At 43.0% G+C, this 22,558-nt stretch overlaps 1 protein-coding gene across 5 annotated transcripts in view; it reads right to left on the bottom strand.

The window, feature by feature from the left end:
* The window catches only part of TMCC3 (transmembrane and coiled-coil domain family 3), a 250,045-nt gene that overhangs the window by 8,570 nt on the left and 218,917 nt on the right, over positions 1-22,558 (bottom strand). For 3 of the 5 annotated variants that reach the window (XM_074325262.1, XM_074325263.1, XM_019710312.2), the window contains exons 2-3: positions 2,647-3,551; positions 276-411 (exon numbers count right to left, since the gene is read on the bottom strand). In XM_074325262.1, the coding sequence (XP_074181363.1) occupies positions 276-411; positions 2,647-3,551 (1,041 nt within the window). Of the gene's footprint in view, positions 1-275; positions 412-2,646; positions 3,552-6,619; positions 6,760-11,432; positions 11,538-22,558 lie in introns of those variants that run through there. The other 2 variants (XM_019710313.2, XM_019710314.2) reach the window with 2 other exon arrangements.

Genomic DNA, 22,558 nt, shown 5'->3' with positions numbered 1-22,558 from the left:
ATTTTCTTAAAAGCTTGGTTGAGGTGGGGAGTGTAGGGTACAGGTGATGGGCTTGGGGGTAGATAATAAATACTTATTAACTAAGGCAGAAAGTAATCAGAATATAGGTTCTTCACTCAATAATGACTGTACCAGGAGCTAATGGGGTAAGTGGAGAGGAAATGTTTGCTCCATGTGCCCGAAATTCAGGGCTTAGGAATAATGCAGTTGGTTTGCGAAATGAATTAACGGCTGGGAAGAGCCTGTGTGCGTGTCTAACGACGAACGGAAAGTACCTGGATATCCCGGGAGCGCTCGCAGGCCTGGTAGGCCACCTTCTCCTCGATGCTGGCCAGCTCCTGCTTCAGGTTGGACGTCTCGTGCTGGTGCAGGTCCGTCAGGTCATGGAGCTGGTCTTCCAGCCGCTCGTACCTTTGTGAGCAAGAGGAGCCGATGCTGAGCATGCGATTTCAGAGCTGTCCTACAGCACATTCTATAATAGAATGATGTCCTTTATAGCTCACTGCCACCAGTGCCCTTTGGCTTGGTTTTATCGCTTTGGGATACTGTATTTCCAAAAGAAAAATCTAGCTGTAGGGAATACACTTCTGAGCAACACTGAATTCCAGTTCCAGAGAAGACCGGTCTCTGGAGTCCTAACTCTGTCTCCTCACCACTGAGGTTTCGTGCAAAGCAAATCTGGCCTGTCCATGTCAGAGAAAAGGGGTTTTCCAGCGCCTTTGCTGGCTGCAGTGACAACAGGACAGACCTCGTCACTGATGCATTCCCCATGGCTGGTGAGGCGACGGCTGGCTGTCTGGGACCCTGCTCAAGGCGAGGACCCACTGGCATCCCAGCGCTTCTCCCTGCTCTGCCCTCACAGTGCCTACCGATTCACAGGCACAGCTGGCTGTCATGCACCAGAGCCCCTAGAGGGAGATCCAATTACTGCGCTACAACCAATTCCATCCACTATTTTTCCAGTGCGCACATAGATTCTAAATACATGTTTCAGCTCTTGGAACTTAAGTGCCAATAACAAATTAAGTTCATTATAAATTATAGATGGCTTATCAGGGGACAGATTTCCCAAAGTCCAAATCTAAAGTAATAGAGGCACAAAATTCCCAGTCCCAGCCCTCATCTTCAGAGAAGAGGGATTTGGTCTTATATTTATATAAACTTGTGATGTTTATTTTGGAAACAGGAAGCACTATTTGGGGAAGATACACTAGCCTGGCATGACTTCAATCAATGACTGTTTTAGATGCTTATTTAGGTCACCTGATAGAATCATTTTTTAAAAATCAATACAGATTTAATGCTTATTCTCAAGTAGGATTTCATAGGTACCCAATGTTGGTGTTATAAATAAGCCTTTTAAGATTTCTTAAAGCAAGCAATATAGTCAGTGGCTAAATCATGAGGATTACAAATATAACTGTATGACAAATGAGAACAAAAACTTTCCTAAATTTATGTAAATGGATACTTGTGACTTAGGGTAAAATTTGGATCCAAAGAGTACCATACACCAAACTATTTGGATGGAATTAAGATTAATATTCTCTGGAAAGGTTGTGACTCCTTGTGTGACAAAGTAACCACAGTCAAAGATGTATGCAGAAAGTTAAAACTAATCGTTTCATAAAATACGAGCTGAAAAAACCCCATTCGTAAATAATACATATGTAAAAACATGAATCAGATATAAAACGACATGAAAGCTAATTTAAAATTTAAACCTTTCAATATGATAGTTATTCACCTTTTTAATCTACATTTTTATAAGTAACATTCATTTTGACAAAACTCTTGGAGAATATTTTTATTGGGAAAATGGTGGGAAATCACCTGTTTGGGCATCTACACTTTTTATTAATAAGCTACAAATCACATAAAAGCCAGCCTATAAAATACCTGACCAAGGGCAGCCGGATAGCTCTGTTTGTTAGAGCATGAGCTCTGAACAACAGGGTTGCCAGCTTGATTCTGACATGAGCCAGTGAGCTGCACCCTCCACAACTAGATTGAAAACAACGACTTGATTTGGAGCTGATATGCCCCGGAGAAACACACTGTTTCCCAATATTTCCCAATTAAAAAAACTTAAAAACAAAAGAAACAAACAAAAAAACCCTGACTTTTAAAATTAGCTAATACAATCCACAAGATTTGAATTTATGCTTTAATCTTAAACTTTCTTTTGAACACTCTTCATTTAGGGTGAAAAGTTTAACAAGCAAAATACAGTACATAAAAAAAAATATGCTATAGAAAGACTTTAAGACTGATATACGAAATAAAATCTACCTTGTTGGACAATGAATTAGTTTTTCACTCGATGGTCATTTTATATTGAGGAAAATCAAATACAGATCTATGAACTGGTTAATGAAACCTCTCAAGCCAAGCCCCTGAATCAGGAGCTTAATATGCACATGAGTCATAGCCGACAGAGTGATAGTTTAACAGACCCACATATATGTCTTTCTCTAATCTGTCAAGCTGTTAAGTCACAAATTGTAAAAATTATGGAAAGAACTATGGACTCCCAAATGCCTTCTGACCCATATTCCTCTTTATGAAAAAAACAACCATCAGCACATCACTTTTGCACTCTCCACAGTGAGAAGCTTCTGAAAAAACGTGAAGAGTCTGAAATACCTGTATCTTTCCTCTTGCAAGGTCTGAGAAATAAAACCGTATTCTCTCTTAAACTGCACTTTCAGGGCCTCGATGTCCTCGGCCAGCTGCGCCTGGGTATCCTTGATCTCCCGCAGCTCCTCCAGGATCACGGAGAGCTTCCCCTGGCTGTCCAGCGTGCCAGGGCCCCCGGCCCCGAACGACTGGTTCCCATTACTGTCGGCGGAGCCCGACGTGCCGCTGGAACACTCGTCGTCGCTGCCATACTTGGGTTTGTTCACAGTGGTCGCGCTGCCCCCGTAGACCCTGGCACTCGCCTCAGGCCTAAACTCCTCTAAGGAAGTCTTTAAGTGAGCGATGTTGTCTGCGCTGCCAAACTTATTCCGGATCAAGTTGGCAAACTCTCTGGACTTATTGAAGACAAACACAGGTGGAGTGAGGGAGACCCCCGGCATGCCCGACTTGCTGCTCTCCAGGCCGTGGGGAGCAGTTCGAGACTTGGCCTGGGCCTCTTTCAGAGAGTGCGGGATGTCCTTAGAAATGTCCTTGGAGCTCCTGGAGGCTCCGTTCTGCTCGATCTCCCGGAGCTTTCGGTGATACTGCTCTAACTTCTTCTGCAGCTGGGCGATGGAGTGAGCTGATTTCTGATTCTTCTTCTCAAAGACTTGTTTGATACGGCCGGCCTGCTGCTTGTCCGCACTGTTGACTAGTTTCAGATATTCTGCAACGTTCCCATCGCGGGAGGTTTGCTCGATTTTGATCTGCTCTGTCACCTTTAGAATCTTTTGTTTCAGGCTGTCCGCGCTGAGTTTGACCTTGTGGAAGTCCAGGATGCCATCTGGTACGTCAAAGTTGAGGTTGGTGTCCGACCCCCCGCGGCGTATGTTTAGGGGCAAGCTTAGGGTATTCATGTCATGACGTTCTACCTGAAAGACACAGAGGAGGCACTAATTTAAGATTTGAAGCCAAAGAGACAGTTACCGACGACAGAATCTGTGCACATACAACTTTAAGTCCCACATTAAAAAAAAAAAAATACCACAACTCTCAGTCCTCTGAAATTGAATACAGCACAGCCCAACCCTTTGGGAACTCATGTACACTAACTGTGAGATCCGGATCTCACAGGGAATCAAATTTTCTGTCTGACTAGGTGGTAACTGTTGGCTGTCAGGGTAGAAATGCGTAATGGAATGAGGTTACCAGTCAGTCCTGGTTTCCCAAAGTGCCCCGTCACTGGGATGCCTGCCAGCCCCATTCTCAGTGAACTTCACCATTGTGGGAGATGCATCCAATTCAGAACTCAATCATTTAATAGAAGGAGAATGAAAGAAAGAAAAGGAAGAAAGTTCCAGAAGGCACAATCATCAACACCAGAAATGATGTTCTTATTGGAATCACCAAACAGATGTGACAGAGTAATATGGTACAAGGTTAATTTTAATAATTGAGAAACACAACAGTATTTAGATGTGGAAACAACCGCAACCCACAACTGAAGTGATTAAAAAAACAAACAAACCAGTAATAATGCTAAGACCATGTGAAATGGCTTTCTCACAAGGGCCACCTGGGGAAAAGAGCTGCAAAGTATCAAGCATCTTGGCGGGGGGTGGGGGTGGGGCGACGATGACGATGACACACTGGTACCAATTTGTGCCCTAAAAGGGACGGCAAGTGCAGCCTGGATGCCAGGCGACCTGGACGTTCATGTGGCTGTCTAGTTTGACCCTCACGTTACCATGCCAGACAAAGAATGTTAAATCAATACAACAGGTAGAAACTGAGACCGAAAGGAGTCGGGATTTGAATCAAATCCCACTGAGGTCCGCTATCCACGCCAGACATTCTACTATGAGTGTCCTCTGAGGACTCAAAACAGGTGTTTGTAGAGTCTGAATACAGTCTATAAACAAGATTCGTAAGATCTAAACAGAAGCATCTTATTTGTCAGGTTAACAACCCTTTGATTAGAACAATGCCTTGATATAGAGTCTTAACAGAATTCAAATGGGAGACAAGACAATATTCAGCACAAGGTCCCCTTTTTTCAGGGGACAGTAGCTGATGTAGCAAAAAATTAATAAGATAATAACTTAATAGACCTCACACTGCCTAAGTGACCCAGACTTGAATGTAGACTGTTTCCAACACTGAGTATTAACACTCTGCCATATGCAAAGTGCTGCCCTGTCCTTTTTCCCATAGAATGGAGCCCGATGGCACAGCGGAACACTGGGGGTCTGGTCTCCTGCACAACTTGCAAAAGTTTGTGAACATTACTTTTTGGCCCCTCTCTTCTCACACACAATTCTGCCATGAATAAGAGACAGTGGCTGTCTTGTCTGGCAGAAGAACATCACACAGTAGGAAAGGCTGGAAGGAAATAAACGCCAAGTTTCTATAATACTAGAAAACAGAATATATGAAAAAAGGATAAAGGAATTGTGACCTCATCTGGTCAAGAGGGAAGGATGGGCATAGGGACTAAAGAAGGTCTACGACAATCCTCACCATGATTACGCTCTAATCTAATCATGCGCTTCTACTTCTCAGAAGCTTTGTTGGCTCCCTAAAGCCCCCAGTGAAATAACACAACCTGGCCACTTGTAAGACCCTACCTTACCTTTCAGGCCTTACTTGTACCCGAGTCATCTTAACGAACCATACAACCCAGCATTCCCGGAATGCATGTGCATTCCTCATATGTCTAATTCCTCACATGTCTAAATGCGACTTCCTCATATGTCTAATATCCATAATGCCTGGCACCCATTCACCTCTGCTAATCAAAATGCTACATAAGCTTTAAGATACATTTCAAATGCCACTTCTTCCATGAAGTTTTGCCTTGTCCGGCTGGAAAACTCCCTTCCTTTCTGTGACCCTCCATGGTGCTTCTGTGGCACTGCTCTACTGCTCCTTTATCACTCACGCATGGACTGTCACCCCAGAGTGCAGGCTCCTTCAGGGGAGAGCTGGTGTCATACCCGTACCCAGCTTGTTCCAACCCTGTCCCTTGTTCACAGGAGGCTGTGAATAAATGTCTGTGAAACTAAAATGACATCATTCTTTTTCATTCAGGACAGGCTACACTTGAGTTATTAGGGCTCTAAATGCTTGAAAGGTGTGGCACAGCAGAGATCCAACTTTGCACCCTCATCAAACATTTCTGAGATTTGCTAACGAGCAGAAGGAGTGATTGATTTGAGCTATAAATGCTGTAGCTTTCCCCGACCTGGACTCTCGAGGACATGCCAAGCATTGTTACAACTCTAAGTGAGCCAGAAGTCAGCCAGCCCCTGTGTAAACACATTCCGGTGTGTACAAGGCTGTCTGTCGTGGCCCTGCGGCCTGAGAAAATAGGGCCACACTGAAGTCATTTAAGATACAGTTTAACAGAATCAAAACATGACCTTGGAAGTTCTGCCCACACAGAGCTGACGATTCTAGGTAGCAATGTTTTCCCAATACCTACATAATAAATTCTACATCATTTCAAATTGATTCAACTAAATGGAGAGTTTCTAAGTATCAATGTACAACAACATACACAAACACAAATAGGGACTTTTAAACTTTAATTAAAGTATAATTTATACTCAGAAGAGAGCACATTTAGTAAGTATAAAACTCAATGAATTTTCACAAACTGAACACACTCTGTAACCAGGACCCAGTTAAGAAACAACAGAAGTTCCCCTCGTGCCCCTTCAGTCATAGACCCCCACCTCCAGGGGTAACCAGACACCTGACTGCTGACAACATACGTTAGTTTTCACTGATGGATCATGTACTCTTCTCATCTTTTTTCTCTCCACGTCGTTTGTGAGATTCATAAGAATGTGCTTATGAAGGGCTTGTGCCCTCCTGGAGCTTACAAAAGATCTGACTGAATGATAAACAAAACAAAACCCCCCAAACAACCTGCCTGGTATTCCCTACGGAGAAGTCCACTGCTATGTTTGAAGACACAGAGGTTTCTATCACTTACCTGAACCACCTGCAGCCGTAAGTCATCACCTGTTCTTCCACCTTTGATTCTCAACCGCACTGCAGCTGGCCACCCAGCTCTGGAGTCTCCACGCAGTGGCCTATTTTCTCAGGCCGCAGGGCCACGACAGACAGCCTTGTACACACCGGAATGTGTTTACACAGGGGCTGGCTGACTTCTGGCTCACTTAGAGTTGTAACAATGCTTGGCATGTCCTCGAGAGCCCAGGTCGGGGAAAGCTACAGCATTTATAGCTCAACTCAATCACTCTTACTGCTTGTCAACAAATCTGTTAGAAATGTTTGATGAGGGTGAGAAGTTGGGTCTCTGCTGGGCCACACCTTTCAGCCTTTTAGAGCCCTAGCTCTGCAGGGTAATTACAGCCAACTTAACACATCATCACTAGATGCTCACACACTCCCTGAACACAAACGGCAATTTCACGTACATGCTGGGAACAAAGCCCTGAGAGTCCTCTGTCCTCCCTTTAATCTGGTCTCGGCACTGAGGTCAACTGTACAGTGAGTGCAGCTGTTCCAGGGCTGGGCCACGAGAGAAGGACAAAGGTTCCTGGACCCGAGACTCAGCACGCATATGGCCTGTGTGGATCAGGAGACGCGTGTTCGTTTTGGCACTGACATTCACCAGCGACACTGTTCATAGGTAAACCAAGTAACATCTGTGGATGTAGGTTTCCTAATCTATGGACTAAGGAGAGAGAACCAGAGAACTCAGAGCTAACATTGCAAAATTCCATGAAATGTAACCCAGTTCCATGAAATGCGCCTTACTGTGAGACAGTATCATGGAATAGTGAAGCCCCTGGGAAGACCCTGGGCTCTGGAGACAGACTGCTTTGGCTTCCATCCTGGCACTACACTTAGGAGCTGTGTGACCCTGGAAAAATGACGATGTCCCTCTGTGTCTGAGTTTCCTCTTCTGTAATGCGGAGATGATGATTCTTCAAAGAGTTGTTGTGGGGACTAAGAAAGATAACGCATGCCAAGTACTTAAAGACTTGACACAGAGAGTGGTTTCAATAAAGGTTTGCTATCGTTATTATTCCAATTCATTTTAAAATGTACCTACATGTAAAAACCAAAAGGAAAACAAGCTCCAAAGTGTACACAATGGTTATCATTGCACTGTGAGGCTGAGGAGTCATTCTTTATATTATACTTTCATAGTTTCCAATTTTTAAAAATAATGAACATGAATTACTGTTTTGGCAAAAAAGACGCTGTTTTTAAAAAATGACTGCCAGCCTCTCTCAGTTCTCCCAAAATTATTTGGCTATTATTACCTTACATGAAAAGCAGACCACCAGCACCCCAGTGAAAAGTCATTCCTAATAATGTTTTCCTTCGGGCAGCAGAATCATTTCCATTGTCACTTGAATGTTCTGGAACAAAGGCTAAGGAAGAGCTGAAGCCTTGGACAGACGTCAGAAACTGACACTGAGTCATGTCTGCAATAATCCAAGCCTCTAGCATGACCTGAGTGAGTTCAGCTCACTCACTGGGATGCCGGGCCCAACTCAGTCATTACCGGTGCTGCGCGAACACATTGTTGAGACTTTCAGAGAGCTGTCCCTAGGACATTTCATATTTACCCCCTAAAGCTCCAGAGGGAAATGAACAAAAAGGGAAGGAGGATACCACCCAAACCCCTACTTAAGAGAATTGAAAGGGGGAATGTGGGGGGGCTGCTGTGAACCCTTGGAGGGCGTGGACTGAGACAGGAGTCCCCTGAGGTTCTGGGCGTCACTGAGTAGTCAGGGTATGCAGAGGCATAAGAGAGATCAGAACGAGGGGAGAGAGAGCCGCCGACTTAGTCCCGCGGCCGACACCATGAACCTCTGCTTAAAGGAAACCTGCTTGAGCTCAGTCATCAGGGAAGGGTCAGGTCCTCCACACTGGCTGTCATTTCCCAGGCAACAGGGACTTCACAGCACACGGGTGGGCGTGTTTACAGACAGCCCACGTGTTGCTGCATGTTCAGTACCCAGAGACTGTCCCAGGTGTCTGTGGCCCAGGTGTCCGAGTCCACACGGCTGACCTTCTGTACTCTTACTCGTTTTAGCTCAACTCTAACTTCAGGTCTCGAGTGAAGGCAGTTCCCGTGGTGTACCAGTCAGAATGTGCTAGGCTTTGCTGTGGTAACACACAATGTCAAAATAGCAGTGGTTTAAAAGAAAGAAAAAAAAAAAAGGTTTATTTCTTGCTCAGGCTAACAAATCTGTTGCAAGTCAGTTGAGGGATCCAGGCTGTCATGGAGCCTCTGCCATCCGGAATGTTGCCGGTGGTGACAGCGGGGGTTGCCTAGGGAACCGTCCACTGGCTCCTAAAGACTTCTGCCAGAAGAGACGTGGTGACTTCCTCCGCTCATCGCCCCACCTGACTTCAGGGGAAGCACAGGGCAGGGAAGTACAATCATACCACACACCCAGGAGGCAAGAAATCGTGTTAGTATGAAGCGCAGGACCTTATCTGTTTACAAGTCTGAGGCAGGTCCTACTAGTATTACTATTTTACAACTGAGAAAACTAAGCACAGAGCTCAGGACCCTGCCCAGGGGCACACAGCTAGTAAGTGGCAGAGCTGGGCCTGAAATCCCCTGTCTCCAGAGCCTGCCTCCCTAACAACAATGACTGAGTACTTCTCTTACGAGTTAGGCAATACATAAGAAAGATTTTCTTATATATTCATATATTCTTTTACATCAACCCTATTTCATGAGAAAAGCAAGGCTTGTAAAGAATATGTATGTTTCTTGAGCTCCATGGAAAATAAATAGCTTAGCTGGGGCTCAACTTAGATATATGACATATGCAAGACTCTGAAAGAGCTGTACAAGCTCAGCCACCAAGCCTGTGAGGATCCGTTCTGCAGCAGTCCCTAACGTGCTTATCCAGACTTGTGTGGAAGCCTTGGGCTTGGGTTAGACCACTGTGTCAGAAAATTCTCCCTCAGGCTGAACGTGAAGTCATCACCATGTGACTTCCTACCCGAGGCCCTGGTGTTCGTGCCGGGGCCACATCAATGTCAGGTTTGACACAGCCTATAACATCCATGCTCCAAAACGTAAACAGTGACTTAGGCAAAATAATTTTATGAATATAAAAAAAGCTTATTGCTTTTATCAAAATCATGGCGAAGCACTTACAATCAAAAAGAGAAAAAAGAAAACGAGGAAACAGAAGATAAGAATCAGAAAAGTATTACATCATCTATAAATACAGAATTGTACACCTGAAATCTATGTAATTTTACTAACAATTGTCACCTCAATAAATTTAATAAAAAAAAAAAAAAAAAAAAAAAAAAAAAAAGAATCAGAAAAGTAAGATAAAGGACCTACGGGGAAGAAACAAGAGCCTAACAAGTACGGGACTGATTATTTGGACATATGGAAAACGGCACTCAGCAGAGAAGCCAAGGGTTTGCCTGGAGAGAAGGGAAGACACCCTTCCCTACACTGGGTGACAGAGCTGAGAGAACCAGGCGCTACTAGGCAGGGCCCTGAAGGGACACCTTTGTATGTTCTCCCAGAAAAACTTTGAACTTTATCACTATCCTACTTGTAATACGTACGATACTCTTAGACACCTTCCCTCTTGCTACACTGTGGTCACCTGACACACACCTGCCAAAGGTCTCAGCAGTCAGTGACCATGGACCAGGGAAGCCAGCCCAATGATGGACCGGACACTAGCATCAGAAACTTGGGTTTATTGCTAACTGAGCCAACTTGTACTGGAAAACTAACCGAATGCTTGGTAAGTGTCTTTATCATGACATAATTCATATGCTCATGTGGATACCTGCACAGAATATTCAATACCTCTATTTTAGAAGAAAGCCACTTCCCCCACGACATGCTAGAAATGAAAAAGTCTTGAAGGTCTTCACGTAGTACCCAAAAGGATATTAGCAAAGCATCTTAGTGAAATGTTTGTTCTAATTTGTTTAGACAAAGAACACTTCCGTTTGTAATTCAAGTTTGACAACAGTACATTCTGAACTAGAAATAAATTCACAGTGTGCAGACGAGAATTGAGTCACTACGTTTACCATAAAGGTTTTGTTTCCCCCACCTCTTCCTCTCTTAGTATCACTGACAAAAGAAAATCTGTAGTGTCAAAAGTTCCATTTACTGATTGCAGGTGAAGTAAATCTCATCCTCTGGACTCAGGGATGATTTGGGAGGGGGCTGGAATACAGTGCCTTTGGTAGCCCAATCCTTTATCCACAGACACTGCTAATTAATAGTGTGAAAAGGATTAGGCACAGTGTTCAAGGTTCTCAAAACCAAATTCTTCAAACATCTTTAAGCACTTACAAACACTTGATACTGTAATTAAAAATAATTATCTTCTCATGAAGCCTCTCCCAGACAGCAGTGGTAACCTACTTTGAATTGCACGCACTAGAAAATACATATTTCTTCAAAATAGCTTATAACTCACTTTCAATGAATGCAAACTATTCCCTTACAAAATCAGTCTGACCTGGTAAAGATTTACTATATACTGTATAATTTACGTAAGAATTAAACAAAAGGGGAGAGACAGTCAGATTGAAAGACTGTGCCTTGAAGGGTGGAAGGGGAAGGCTATGGTAATGAAAATCAAGCAACTTAGAATGAATAGCAATCGCAGGTCAAGAACAACCACGGGTTCCCTGGGGAGAAAACTGTACAGGGAACCCAGGCAACACCCAAAGGGGGCTATTTCTACGAAGAGGAAGGAGTCTCTGGGGACCCCACATACCTCGAAAACAGGCGAGGTTGGGAAAGGGAAGCAAGAACTTACCATCTCCCCTCGCCTCTGCGGGCTTGGGTCCTAAGAACTTGGCCTTCTTGAAGAAAGGGCTCCCAGTTCCTTCTTGTGGGGAGATGGAGAGTTCTACAGAAGGGGAAGCAGGAAGCCCCAATTTTAGGGGTAAACACAGAATCAACGTCATTGAGGATTCTAGTTCCTACACTCAGAAGAAACTGAGGGACGGGGTGAGTGAGAACCCCCCGACACTAAACTAACAAGTTCTGGGGGTTCTGGAATCTTCCCATCCATACTTGTTAGTTCCCACTGGTTCCTGGCAGCGTCTGTCAGCAAAACCTTCCTGGGAAAAGGACCTGAGCACTTAGCTTGAAGGCTAAGGGGGACGTGGGAATGCCACATTTCACTCCAAGAGAACCACCCCCAGGAACTGAGGGAGTAGAGGCAGTAGCTCTAGAGGAGGAAGAAAAAAAGAGTCTCTAAGGCCCTCAGCCAGTGAGCAGAGAACAGCCAGCCCTGGCAGCCAGGGGCCTGAGAGCCAGCCGGGAGGCGGAAGGTCTGCCTCCATCCCAGGAACGGGGCCCCGGCCTTCTCCTTTTCCTACAGGATGATGTTTTCCTTGCTTCCCTCACCCTCAAAACACAGAGGGTGGGCATTCTTAGCAGTGACATTGCTTATGTAAGTTTCAGAATGGCAGCGACAAATCCAGCACATCCCCAGCTGGCTGGAAGGACCTTTCTGAGGAGTCCTCAGGGTGCTCCCCCACAGGCACACACGATGACCAACTTCACATGAGGGGCACTGACCGGCAACAGGACTTAGGCTTTTGGAGCTGGAAGAATCCTTAGAGACTGCATTTGGCCTACTGTCTGTTTTTAAAAGCAGCAGCTAGAATATGAACCCAAGTACTTTTTCATTTTGACCCATGTTCTTCTGTTTGTTACAGGGAAAGCAGTTTGCCTACTAACGTACAGCTTCCTGGATAAACACAAAACGAATGTAACAGTGACGAGGATAAGGGTGTCCATCAGACAATAACTATGCTTCTGTGGGTGCTAGGATGCTCAGAACCAAACTTTGAGTAACTGTTAGACCTGCTGATGGGCTTTTTGCTTCCCCTTCTCCCCCACTTTTTTGACTTTTAGATATTACCGCTACTCTGCTTTGCATGTGCCTTATCATAATCTTACTCTTAGTGCACAGAGGTGAGTGACCCTCAGTCTTTAGATGCTAACTAAGTGGAGACGCCATCCTGCATGGAGAAGAACACAACACGTCACTCACACGTGTTGACAGGGGTAATGCTCCCAAACATGCCCAGCTCATAAACTTCCCCATTCCCAGGGCACCCACAGAAAGCCACACTAGGGGTCACAACTGGGCTTGTGTTCTTTGAAAAGTTGCTGTATGACTGGGCCAGGAACCAGCACTTGGTATTCAGTACAATCCCAAAGCAAACCTAAGCCTCATAATTAAGTTATTCTCTGCAGGTCAGGATTTAATTTGTTTTTGGTACTACAACAAATACTGGGGTTGGGGCAGGGGAAACATATGTACCAGATGATTTATAGTATAGAATTTTGTTGTAAATAGATCAGAACACTCCCAGCCATCAGTCAGGGCTTAGAAATAACATAATTTTGAGGCAGTAGAAGGAAAACTGATCTCTATTATTTTCTTTTCCTTTTGCAATAATGGAATTATTTTCTTTGAGCAATTTTATATTTTTCTAATGTGAGCCAGCAGTATTGTCATCGATAGCAATTAGAAATAAAAAGCTGCTTTTAGTTCCACCAAAATAATAAATAGCTGTCATGCAGGGTTTCTGGTCCCGCTCCCCGCACAAGAACGCAGGATATGGTGAGGCCAAAAAGGAACACCCATGGGGCCATTGATAGGGGAGTCATACCACTATATTCTCGATGGCGGCTGGTCGAGACACAAAAGCAAACATCCGCCAGTACCCCAAGGGGGGCACCCCAGTCCGGTTGGCGGCTGGGCGAGACAGGAAGTAGGATCAATACAATCTGCGATCTACAAGTCCCCACAATAGCATTACACTTAAAGAAACAATTGTTAATGTCCATGAAAAGTGCATTCAATCAACATTTTAGTATTTATTTCCAGCGAGGAAAAACAACCTTATTTGGAAGTTATGTTGGACCTTCAAATGAGGGCAATCAATATGAAAACTCTGACCTCCATGGGACAAACAAAATGATCTTTTGAAAAGAAAAATCAGATCATGTCCGGTTCCTTTTGAAAAACTTCAAATTCCCTCAAGTGTGAAATCCTTAGCAAAGAATTTAAAACTCTCTTGAGCAGGGTCCTATCTTCGCTATATTCCAGTAGACCCATCCATACCGGTATTTTGAGCACATCTATGCACGGGCACTAGAGTAAGGCTGGAGCTTTATACACACTCTCATTCAATCCTCACCGTTCAATGAAGCAGGGGTCATTAGCTATGCTCCACAGACTTGGATGTGGGAGGCATCAAATATGTTGCGGTTTTAGCTAATAAGACAGAACAGGATTTGTAGCAAGGGCTAAGCTCTCAGCCTTCATCTTATTCCTGTAGTCCAATAAGCCTGTATGCTTCACGTGCTTTCGGATTTCTGTATGTTAAATGCATGCCAGTTCCTGCCCCTAGCAGGGCCTCCATCCAATCTACCTTTCAAGTACCAATTCAAACACTGTCTCTTTCACAAAGCCTCCCCCATTCCACACTCAGCAGGAACTGACTGCTTCCTTTGTGCTTGCCCCCAAATCTGCCTTCCCCCCTTTTACAGTGCTTATTCTGCTAGGAACAGTATACTTGGGTAACATTTGTTTCCCCACTATCTTGAAGCCTCGAGGAGGGAATGTCTCATAAACCACTTGTGTCCTGCCCCACATTCCTTCCCCCATAGGACCTTAGCATCTGTTGCATGATTCAATGATTGACAGCCAACTGGGGCAGCCAGCTGTCTCTCATGTTTACATTCTCTCAGCTGCTTGCAATGAGATAAAGAAGAACCTGCAGCTGAGGATGGGCTAAGGTTACTTTCAAGACAGACTGGACTGTGGACTGTGGATTGTTACTGGTGTTGATTCAGACAAGAGATCAAACATTCAGAAACATGACGTGTCTCACGGGTCTCTGTTGCTCCAAGCAGAACATAGGTGACCAGTTACCAAATGGTAACTATTAAGCTCCACCATGCACAGAATACGCAGGTGTACTCCCTTCCTCCCCTGCAGTTACTATTGGAACTGCTGCAGAGAACCCAGGTGCCTGCTCCTTCTAACACCATGTTTTAACTCAATCCATCATTTGTGATGACGTAAGAAAGCACTCTTGTATTGCATTAAATAAAAAACGTTTAAAAATAATTTCTCTACTGCACCAGCAAGATAATCAAGCATACTTCCTTGTCCCTTAGGAAATCACAATTCAATAGAATGTGAACGCAAAAACAAAGGAGTCCTTTTATCCTCCAAAGTCTAAGGAGTCAATAACTTGTTTAAAGAGCAAGAGCAGGTCTCAAGGAGAAAGGTCGAGAAGAGGACAGGACCTTGGCAAGATATTTAAAATTTATTTTAAAAATAGAAGCTACCAGTCCTTAAGGACTTATTAAGCATTACATAATTTCCTAAATTTATTTTTCTTTTCAAGAATCTGAGATTAGAATAATCAGTCCCATTTTACAGATGGGAAAAGTAAATGACTTGTCTGAAGTCACAAAGCAAGCAAGTGGCAGAGCTGTGGCTCTAATAATATCCATATCTTTTACCTACTAGACATGAACATGTTTCCCATAACCCCTACCACCCCTAAAATGTACTTTACTTCAATCATTATGTTACCATTAAACATTACGAAGTGAAAAATATGTATGGTGCAGAAACCAGAAGAGTAAACACCAGACAGATTTGGACAGTTCGTGGTGCCACAAGACAATACTGAAGATGTTCCCAATTTGACATTAAGAAACTAGATTAAATCCAAAGATATCTTGCATAATAAAAAACGTAGATTGCTTCTGTTTTCAGTACTAATAATGATTTTTCATGTCAGTGAACCACGCGAGCTTGTGCATACCCCCCCCCCCCCCCCAGCGAAAGTCCTGGTGACACTATAATCGTCAGACGCCCTGGGACAAGCATGCAGGTAAGAGGCAGCTTCCTCCTCTTCCTTCTACCATGGCCACAGTGGTTTAAAAGCACCAAAGATTTACATTTTGGATATAGTCCTCTACGAACAGACTGTTTTGTAACTTGGGAGCATGGGAACCACAAAGAAATAACTTGAACTGTGGATTGTCAGGTTTAAGATAAACACTATACCATGACCTTTCTTAGAACCAAGTCCGTATTTGGGCCGACTACATTTCCACACAGAGGGAACAGCCTTCCAGGGCCCTCGCAGTACTTGCAACAAGCAGCTAGCTGAGATTCACAGGAAAGCCCCGATTCCAGAGCCATGCGTCCTACCACACGGCTTAACGAGACTCCGAGTGACTGTGTCGGTTCAAATCCCAGCCCTGCCATGTTAACTGTATCACCTTGGGCAAGTTATTCTGTCTATGCCTCGGTTTCCTCATCTGTAAAGTGAGTGAGGACAGCAGGGTCTGTTTCACAGGGTGATTGTGAGGGGTAAATGAGTCGGTAATTGGGAAGTGCTTGGAACAGGGCCTTAAATACCAAGTAAGTGCTTAAGTCCAGGCTATCATGTATTGAGCACAACATTCCCCAAGTAGGTGGGAACTTCAGAAAAGTCCAGAGCCAAGAACAACGATGGGGCTGTGGCCATGATTATGCTTCTCTGGTCGGAGCTGGGAACGCTCCCCCACCACAGAATCTGCCTGTGTACGCATGTGCATCTTACAGCAGAGAGGGGGCAGAAAACACAAGCAGGGTCTCACACATATGCCAGAAGGTCCCTTAAGGATCAAGTTTCAATGAACCTGAACAGTAAAGGTACTAATTTTTAAAAGATGCCCACCCACCCCAAAGCAGAACACTTATTGTTGGAGCGATTTAATCTGATATTTACAAAGGTACAGTACCTCAAATGACTAAAATTTAAAACCCTTTAATAAGTGTCAGTAGGTAGAAGACTATGTTGCTATTTTCAGTGAAACTCGGCCTCTAAATTAAGACCCTAAGACAAATGTCTAACATCTCCCACTACCAAATCTTTAAGCAAAACAAGGGAAAATGTATTAGAAAAAATTATCTAACAATTATAACTTGCTGTGTCCTCTAAAAAGCCCCTGAACTAATTCTTTCGAGTATTATGCATGGAGCTTGTTTTTCTAGATGTGTGGGGTTGTTTTGGGCCGGGTATAGTTAATTCCATAAACTATTATCAATGGAAACGTTCTCTAATTTTACCCAGGTTCTCTCTCTTTCATCCTTATTCAAACTGTCATCAAATTCTGTTCCTTGTCCAGTAATTTCTCTCTAGATTGCCCCTTCCTTGCTACCCCCAGGTTCTTTACCCTCACTTTCTGTCTCCCTTACACAAAGGGCAATAATTTAACCAGGTTTTCATGGCTTTTAACGTTTTCATTTCTTCAATCCAGTCCATTGAGTCATTACACTAATCTGCTAAACTTCCACTTCCATCACGTTACAACACTGCTCAAAATGTACAATGGTTCATCCTTTAATAAAATTGGGTTCCTCCTCCTGCTGGTTTTCAATCCAAGTAATTTTTCCCATTGCAACTATCCAATGTCGTTTTTCTTCCACCACCCACCAGACAGATCTCAGTTCTGTCGTCCGCTGAACACATCGCTGTAGTTTTTTGTTTTTTTTTTTAACCTCGGTAATGTCGATGGAAAAACATCCAGCCTAAGAAAAAGCTTATAAGAGTTTATTTGAGCCAAACTGACAATTGCCCAGAAGCAAAGTCTCAACAGATTATGAAAATGCTCTAGAAAATGGCCATTTTGCAATTTATTTTATACATTAGAATCAAAGGAGGAGGGTTACATAAAACCCACTGGTGGTAGATTAAGGGGGCGGGAGAAAGCAAAGGGCGGGGGAAAGCAAAGGGCGGGGGAATATCTGGGACTGGATAAAAGTACATTGGAAAGACAGGTACTTCTTTCACATAGGTGGGTACAGGATAGTTAATAGTTCATTTTTTACAGCACATAGAGATGGTAACTGGGACAAGAATAATAATGAGGGATTCTATAGCTTCCTACTCTGGTCTGGAAAAAGGGATTACTGACATTCCAAGGATGTCATCTTAGGTACAAAGATGTGACTTCCCGCCATGGCCCATCTTAGGTATGCGGTTTTTTTTTTATGTTCATGCCATCTTATGTGGTTATTTTCAGTCTCTTGAGCTCCTCAGGTTTAACCTGTGGCCCCTCTTCTGTCCTCAATACTTACATTAGGTCCTTCTGGACAACCATTTCCGCGGCCTCTTGTGTTATCCAAATCCTACCATCCCCTCAAGCTCTCTTTGCTGAGGCCTGTCCATAGCATTCCTGCCCACGGTACTTCCTCTCCTTCCTAATCCACTTTGGCTCGTCTATACTGTTGAGTGGGACCCTACTTGTTTATCTTCCTTGATGGATTTTTCGATTAATGAAAGTATTCACTTTTTTAGATGCCATACAACACTCGGCACAGAACTAGCAGTATCACTGAGTAGCAAACACTTGTTTATGTAACCGACTTCTCTATGCTATAAAGCTGTATATTCCAAATTCTGAATGAGACCCATAGCAATAGATAACTATTTACCAGTACATAAATATACATGTGTGTATGTATACACACACATAATCAAAACACAAGTTTTATGAAATAATACTCATCTTTACTACATGCAATGCAACTCTTTTTTGGACAACTGCATGTTAGGAAATTATAATTAATTTTGTTAGGTATATGAATTTTATTATGGAGAAAACTCCTTGTTTTTAGATACATATTAGAAATAAAGTACTATGATGTCTGTATGTAATTTTGAAACACTTGACATATACACCCAGACAAAGAAAAATATGAAAATTTTTAATTGTTGAACCTGCATACGGTAGATGGGTATTTGCTGTACTTTCTTCTGTTTTTCCATATAAAAAATATAAAATGATAGTTGTAACTCAAATTTATTTCACGACCAACTAAGGAATTTCAATCCTGTTTGCAAGATAGTGCTTTATAATTAGGAAAAAGAGGAGCTACTTGTTTCAATTTTTGCTAATTATGTTTAAGGAGGCACTAACATACCAAAGAATGCTCTGTGTTTACTTCCTGGCCAATGGGTCAATAAAAGGATTTAATTTTTCCATTGTTGCAAGTCCACTAATCTTGCATTTATAATCCTTTCTATGAAACTTTCTATGAATACTAAATATTGCTACCTTCACAGGAAAGTATAAGATTACAGACTAGTCTTTTACCTGCAGAGATCACAGAATCAGAATTTACCCTAGGACTTCTCATCCTAAGAATAATTTTTATGGTAAAAGGACTACATCTGGGATTGGCAAAAGTTTAAGACAATGCACTGAAACTTAAAATGTCATAATAAACACGTGCACTGGTCAAACTTCCCCCTTCCTTCTCCTTTAAGAACTGTTCCTAATAAAAGAAAGTTCCATGAACAGTCAGTAACACCTCATTTCATTGACATTAAGTAGGAAGTGTTATAAATGAGTGAAAGAAATTTCCAGATAATTGAAATTCTTACCACTTAAGGGCCAACATTTTAAGTCTTGATGATTACCCATTTCCCTGAAAATAAGACCTAGCCAGACAATCAGCTCTAATACGTCTCTTAGAGCAAAAATTAATATAAGACCCGGTCTTATAGTGACATAAGACCGGGTCTTATATATAATCAGCATTAGAGCTGATTATCTGGCTAGGTCTTATTTTCAGGGAAACACGGTATGTATTTCTAAATCTCTAAATTCCTAAAACTGTTTTCCTGCTGACTGGGGTCATCCATATGACCAAGTTTGAATTGTGACACAGCATCGTGACCGCAGGTAGAAACCAGGACTAGATCACTAGGGAACCTGAGGTCTAGAGATGCTTGAGCCTTACTTAGGTCCCTCATTTGAGAAAACAAGGTGGTAGGACTTTGCAACTTCAGAGGCCTTTGCCACTTATATTCAACAATTCTGTTAATACTCGGTCTGTAAAGCTGGTAGCTCGCAGCACATACCAATTACCACAAATTGGCTATTTACCCTTCCTTATAATGAATCTGTCTCACCAAAATGAAAATTAAGCAAAAGGCAGTTAAAAACCACATGCAGCAAGGAAAAGGAATGAACAACTATTAAGACAACAACATAGATGAATCTCACGTATGTCATACTTAATGGAAGAAACCACACACAAACGTACTGGCTGTTATGATTCCAGGGGTATGGAGGTCAGAACAGTGGTCACCCTTGTGGAGACAGAGCCAGGAGTGCAGTTTCCAGGCTCTCGGCCTCACGTGGAAAGGTGCTCACTCGGGTAGTAAATGCCCATCAACTGTGACTGGATGGCCATCAGCTGTGGCTAGTTGGCCGTCAGCTGTAACAAGTGAGTCACTGGCCACTAATATAACTGCTGTGGCTATGCTAGCAGCAGATCGTGGATTGCGGATTGCGGACCACAGAGAGGCGGATTGCAGTTAGCACGGCAGATTGCAGTTAGCAAGTGAGGCTGTTTGGCAGAGAAGTGGATTGCAGATAGTGTGGATCCTATTTCGTGTGTCTCGTCCGGCTGCCAGGAAGACTATAGGGGTATGACTCCTCTATCTATGGCTCCGTGGGTATTCCTTTTTGGCCTCACCATGTCCTGCGTTCTTATGTGGGGAGCAGGAGCTGAGAGCTCAAGTGACACCCTGCATGACAGGCAGGGAGAATGATTTTCCAGAAAGAGGCAGAAAGGAGTGCTGGGGCACTGACAACGTTGGGTGCACGCACAGGCAAAAATCACCTGACTGTACAACTGCACATTTAAGATACACGCACTCTACTGCAAGTCAGTCCTAAAAAAAGTTAAAAAATCAAACACACAAAAATAATCTTAGACAATGAAAACACAGGAGCTGTCAATTACTACTTTATCTTCACAGAACCTATAACATGGCAGATACTTAATGTTGATTAATGTACAGTATTGTTCAAGTCCAGCAGAAAAAGAACTTTAATTTCATTAGTGTGTCAATTCATACTGCATTTTGTCAGTTCTTTAACATTTTTAAAGTTTCCAAAACTTTCACAACACTACCGAATCAGTATTTGTTTTCAGTACCAGACTACAAAAGAGAAAATGCACAAAACACAGAAAAAGAGTAGACATCTGCAATGGCATACTAGTGAGGCATTAAAATCTGTGGTGTAGCTAAACACCTCAGATTTAGACACAAAAATATTTCATTTTAAATTGTGCAAAATGCAGCAAAATCCTAAATACCACGTTGATAAGGACTGCAAATGTCCTGGTTCATCCCTTACTACAGAGGGGGCCAAAAAAATGTATACACATTTTAAGAAAGGAAAATACTGCATTAAAATTGTAATACAATGAATAACGCTAGCATTCATTTGATTAATACCATCTTTTGAGCAAATATCATATTATACATTGCTTCATGCTTCAATTCAACTTCGACAAGTAATAACACATAGATAACATTAGGGTTTCCAGGTGGGAATTCCCACCCATTCTCAGGAATTTTTTTCACTTTCTTGTTCCCGAATTCCGAGAAAAGTTGGTCGGGAAATGGGGAAAATCGGCTCCTTGAACCCAGGTGGTTGGTAGTATCAGCCGTCACTTTGTGGAAACGATTCATCGTGGAGAACAGAAAACAGTTTATATTTCAGGATTTGGGAATGGGAAGGTGAAAAAAATTCCTGAGAATGGGCGGGAATTCCCACCTGGAAACCCTAGATAACATCTCTTAAAATGTGGATACATTTTTTGGTGGCACCCCCAGTAGTTATTTAGAAAGCCAGTGTTTCTCAAAGGGGCTGAATTTACCTGAAGCACACAAAGTACCATTAGGGCTTACTCACTTAACTTAGACTGAATTGTTATCATAGTTAATGGAACCGATTTAGGTTCCAAACCGGCCCCCAAAATACAGAAGTTCCACTTCAAAACTGTTCTCCTGGGCCTCTTTTGTGAGGCAAGCAGTACTCTGAAAGCACTGAGTCAGGACAGTGAGTGTGATGATTCTGCCCCAGGAGTTCACCGTCTGGGCAGGCCAGCACCCAGAAGACACAACTGCAGAGAACAATGTATTATACTAGGTACTACAAGGGCACCAAGAGGCGGAAAGAAGAAACCACGAGGTTTCAATGACATGGCTTCTAAGGAGGTGATATTTGGCTCGGACTGAGAAGAGGCGGCTCAAAGATCAGCCAGGAGCCTAGCAGGGCGCACAGACAAAACGAGTGTTTAGGAAACGAAGTTTCTTGGGTGTCTAGAATTTAGAAGGTCTAAGTGGGTCATTCTCAAGCAGAGAATGAACGAGGGCTGGGGCAGAACAATGACGAGGTCTGAGACTCTGAAGAAGACTGACAGCCTGAGTTAGGCTCTGTCAGCCATGCTAGACTTGACACTTTTATCACGTAGGCAAAGGAAAGACAGGGATTTAAAAGTGGATGGGAGTTCTTTTCAATAAAAGAAAATAAAAGTTTCTCTAACTGAGAAATAGAGAAGTTGAATATCAAAAAGAGTACAGGGGGGAAAAACCCCATAAAACCTTCCCTTACATATAGAAACTGTTTAGATTCTTATTAACATTTTTAAAAACACAGAAATGTGCCTACACTGTACATAGGGATTTCAGATTTGGTCCATGTGCTGTACACAAAGGCTCATAAGAAGGATTCGTTAATGATTTGTAGGAGCTGGTCAACATGTGCCCGTACACTCACACCGCACGGCGTATCAACACTAAGTGCGCCTCTGCCTGGGATGCGGGGGTCTATAACCAGAGCATTTTTTTTTAACATCATTTGAAGCTAAGGACAGCTGAGTTCTCACCTAAACTAATATTATCCATCATACGATGGGAAATCAGGCATTTTGCCTCATAAATACATGATCAGTAATTTATTCCGTCTCTACTCATCTCTTTTTTGGGGACCTGCAATGCTAAACAAACTCCAATTATCATAGCTCTGGTGCTGTTATTTTATTTT

The sequence above is a fragment of the Rhinolophus sinicus genome, linkage group LG02, assembly GCF_036562045.2.
Source record: "Rhinolophus sinicus isolate RSC01 linkage group LG02, ASM3656204v1, whole genome shotgun sequence".
NCBI lineage: Eukaryota > Metazoa > Chordata > Mammalia > Chiroptera > Rhinolophidae > Rhinolophus > Rhinolophus sinicus.
Note: the sequence above shows the minus strand (reverse complement) of the source record. Positions and strands in the feature narration are given on the sequence as shown.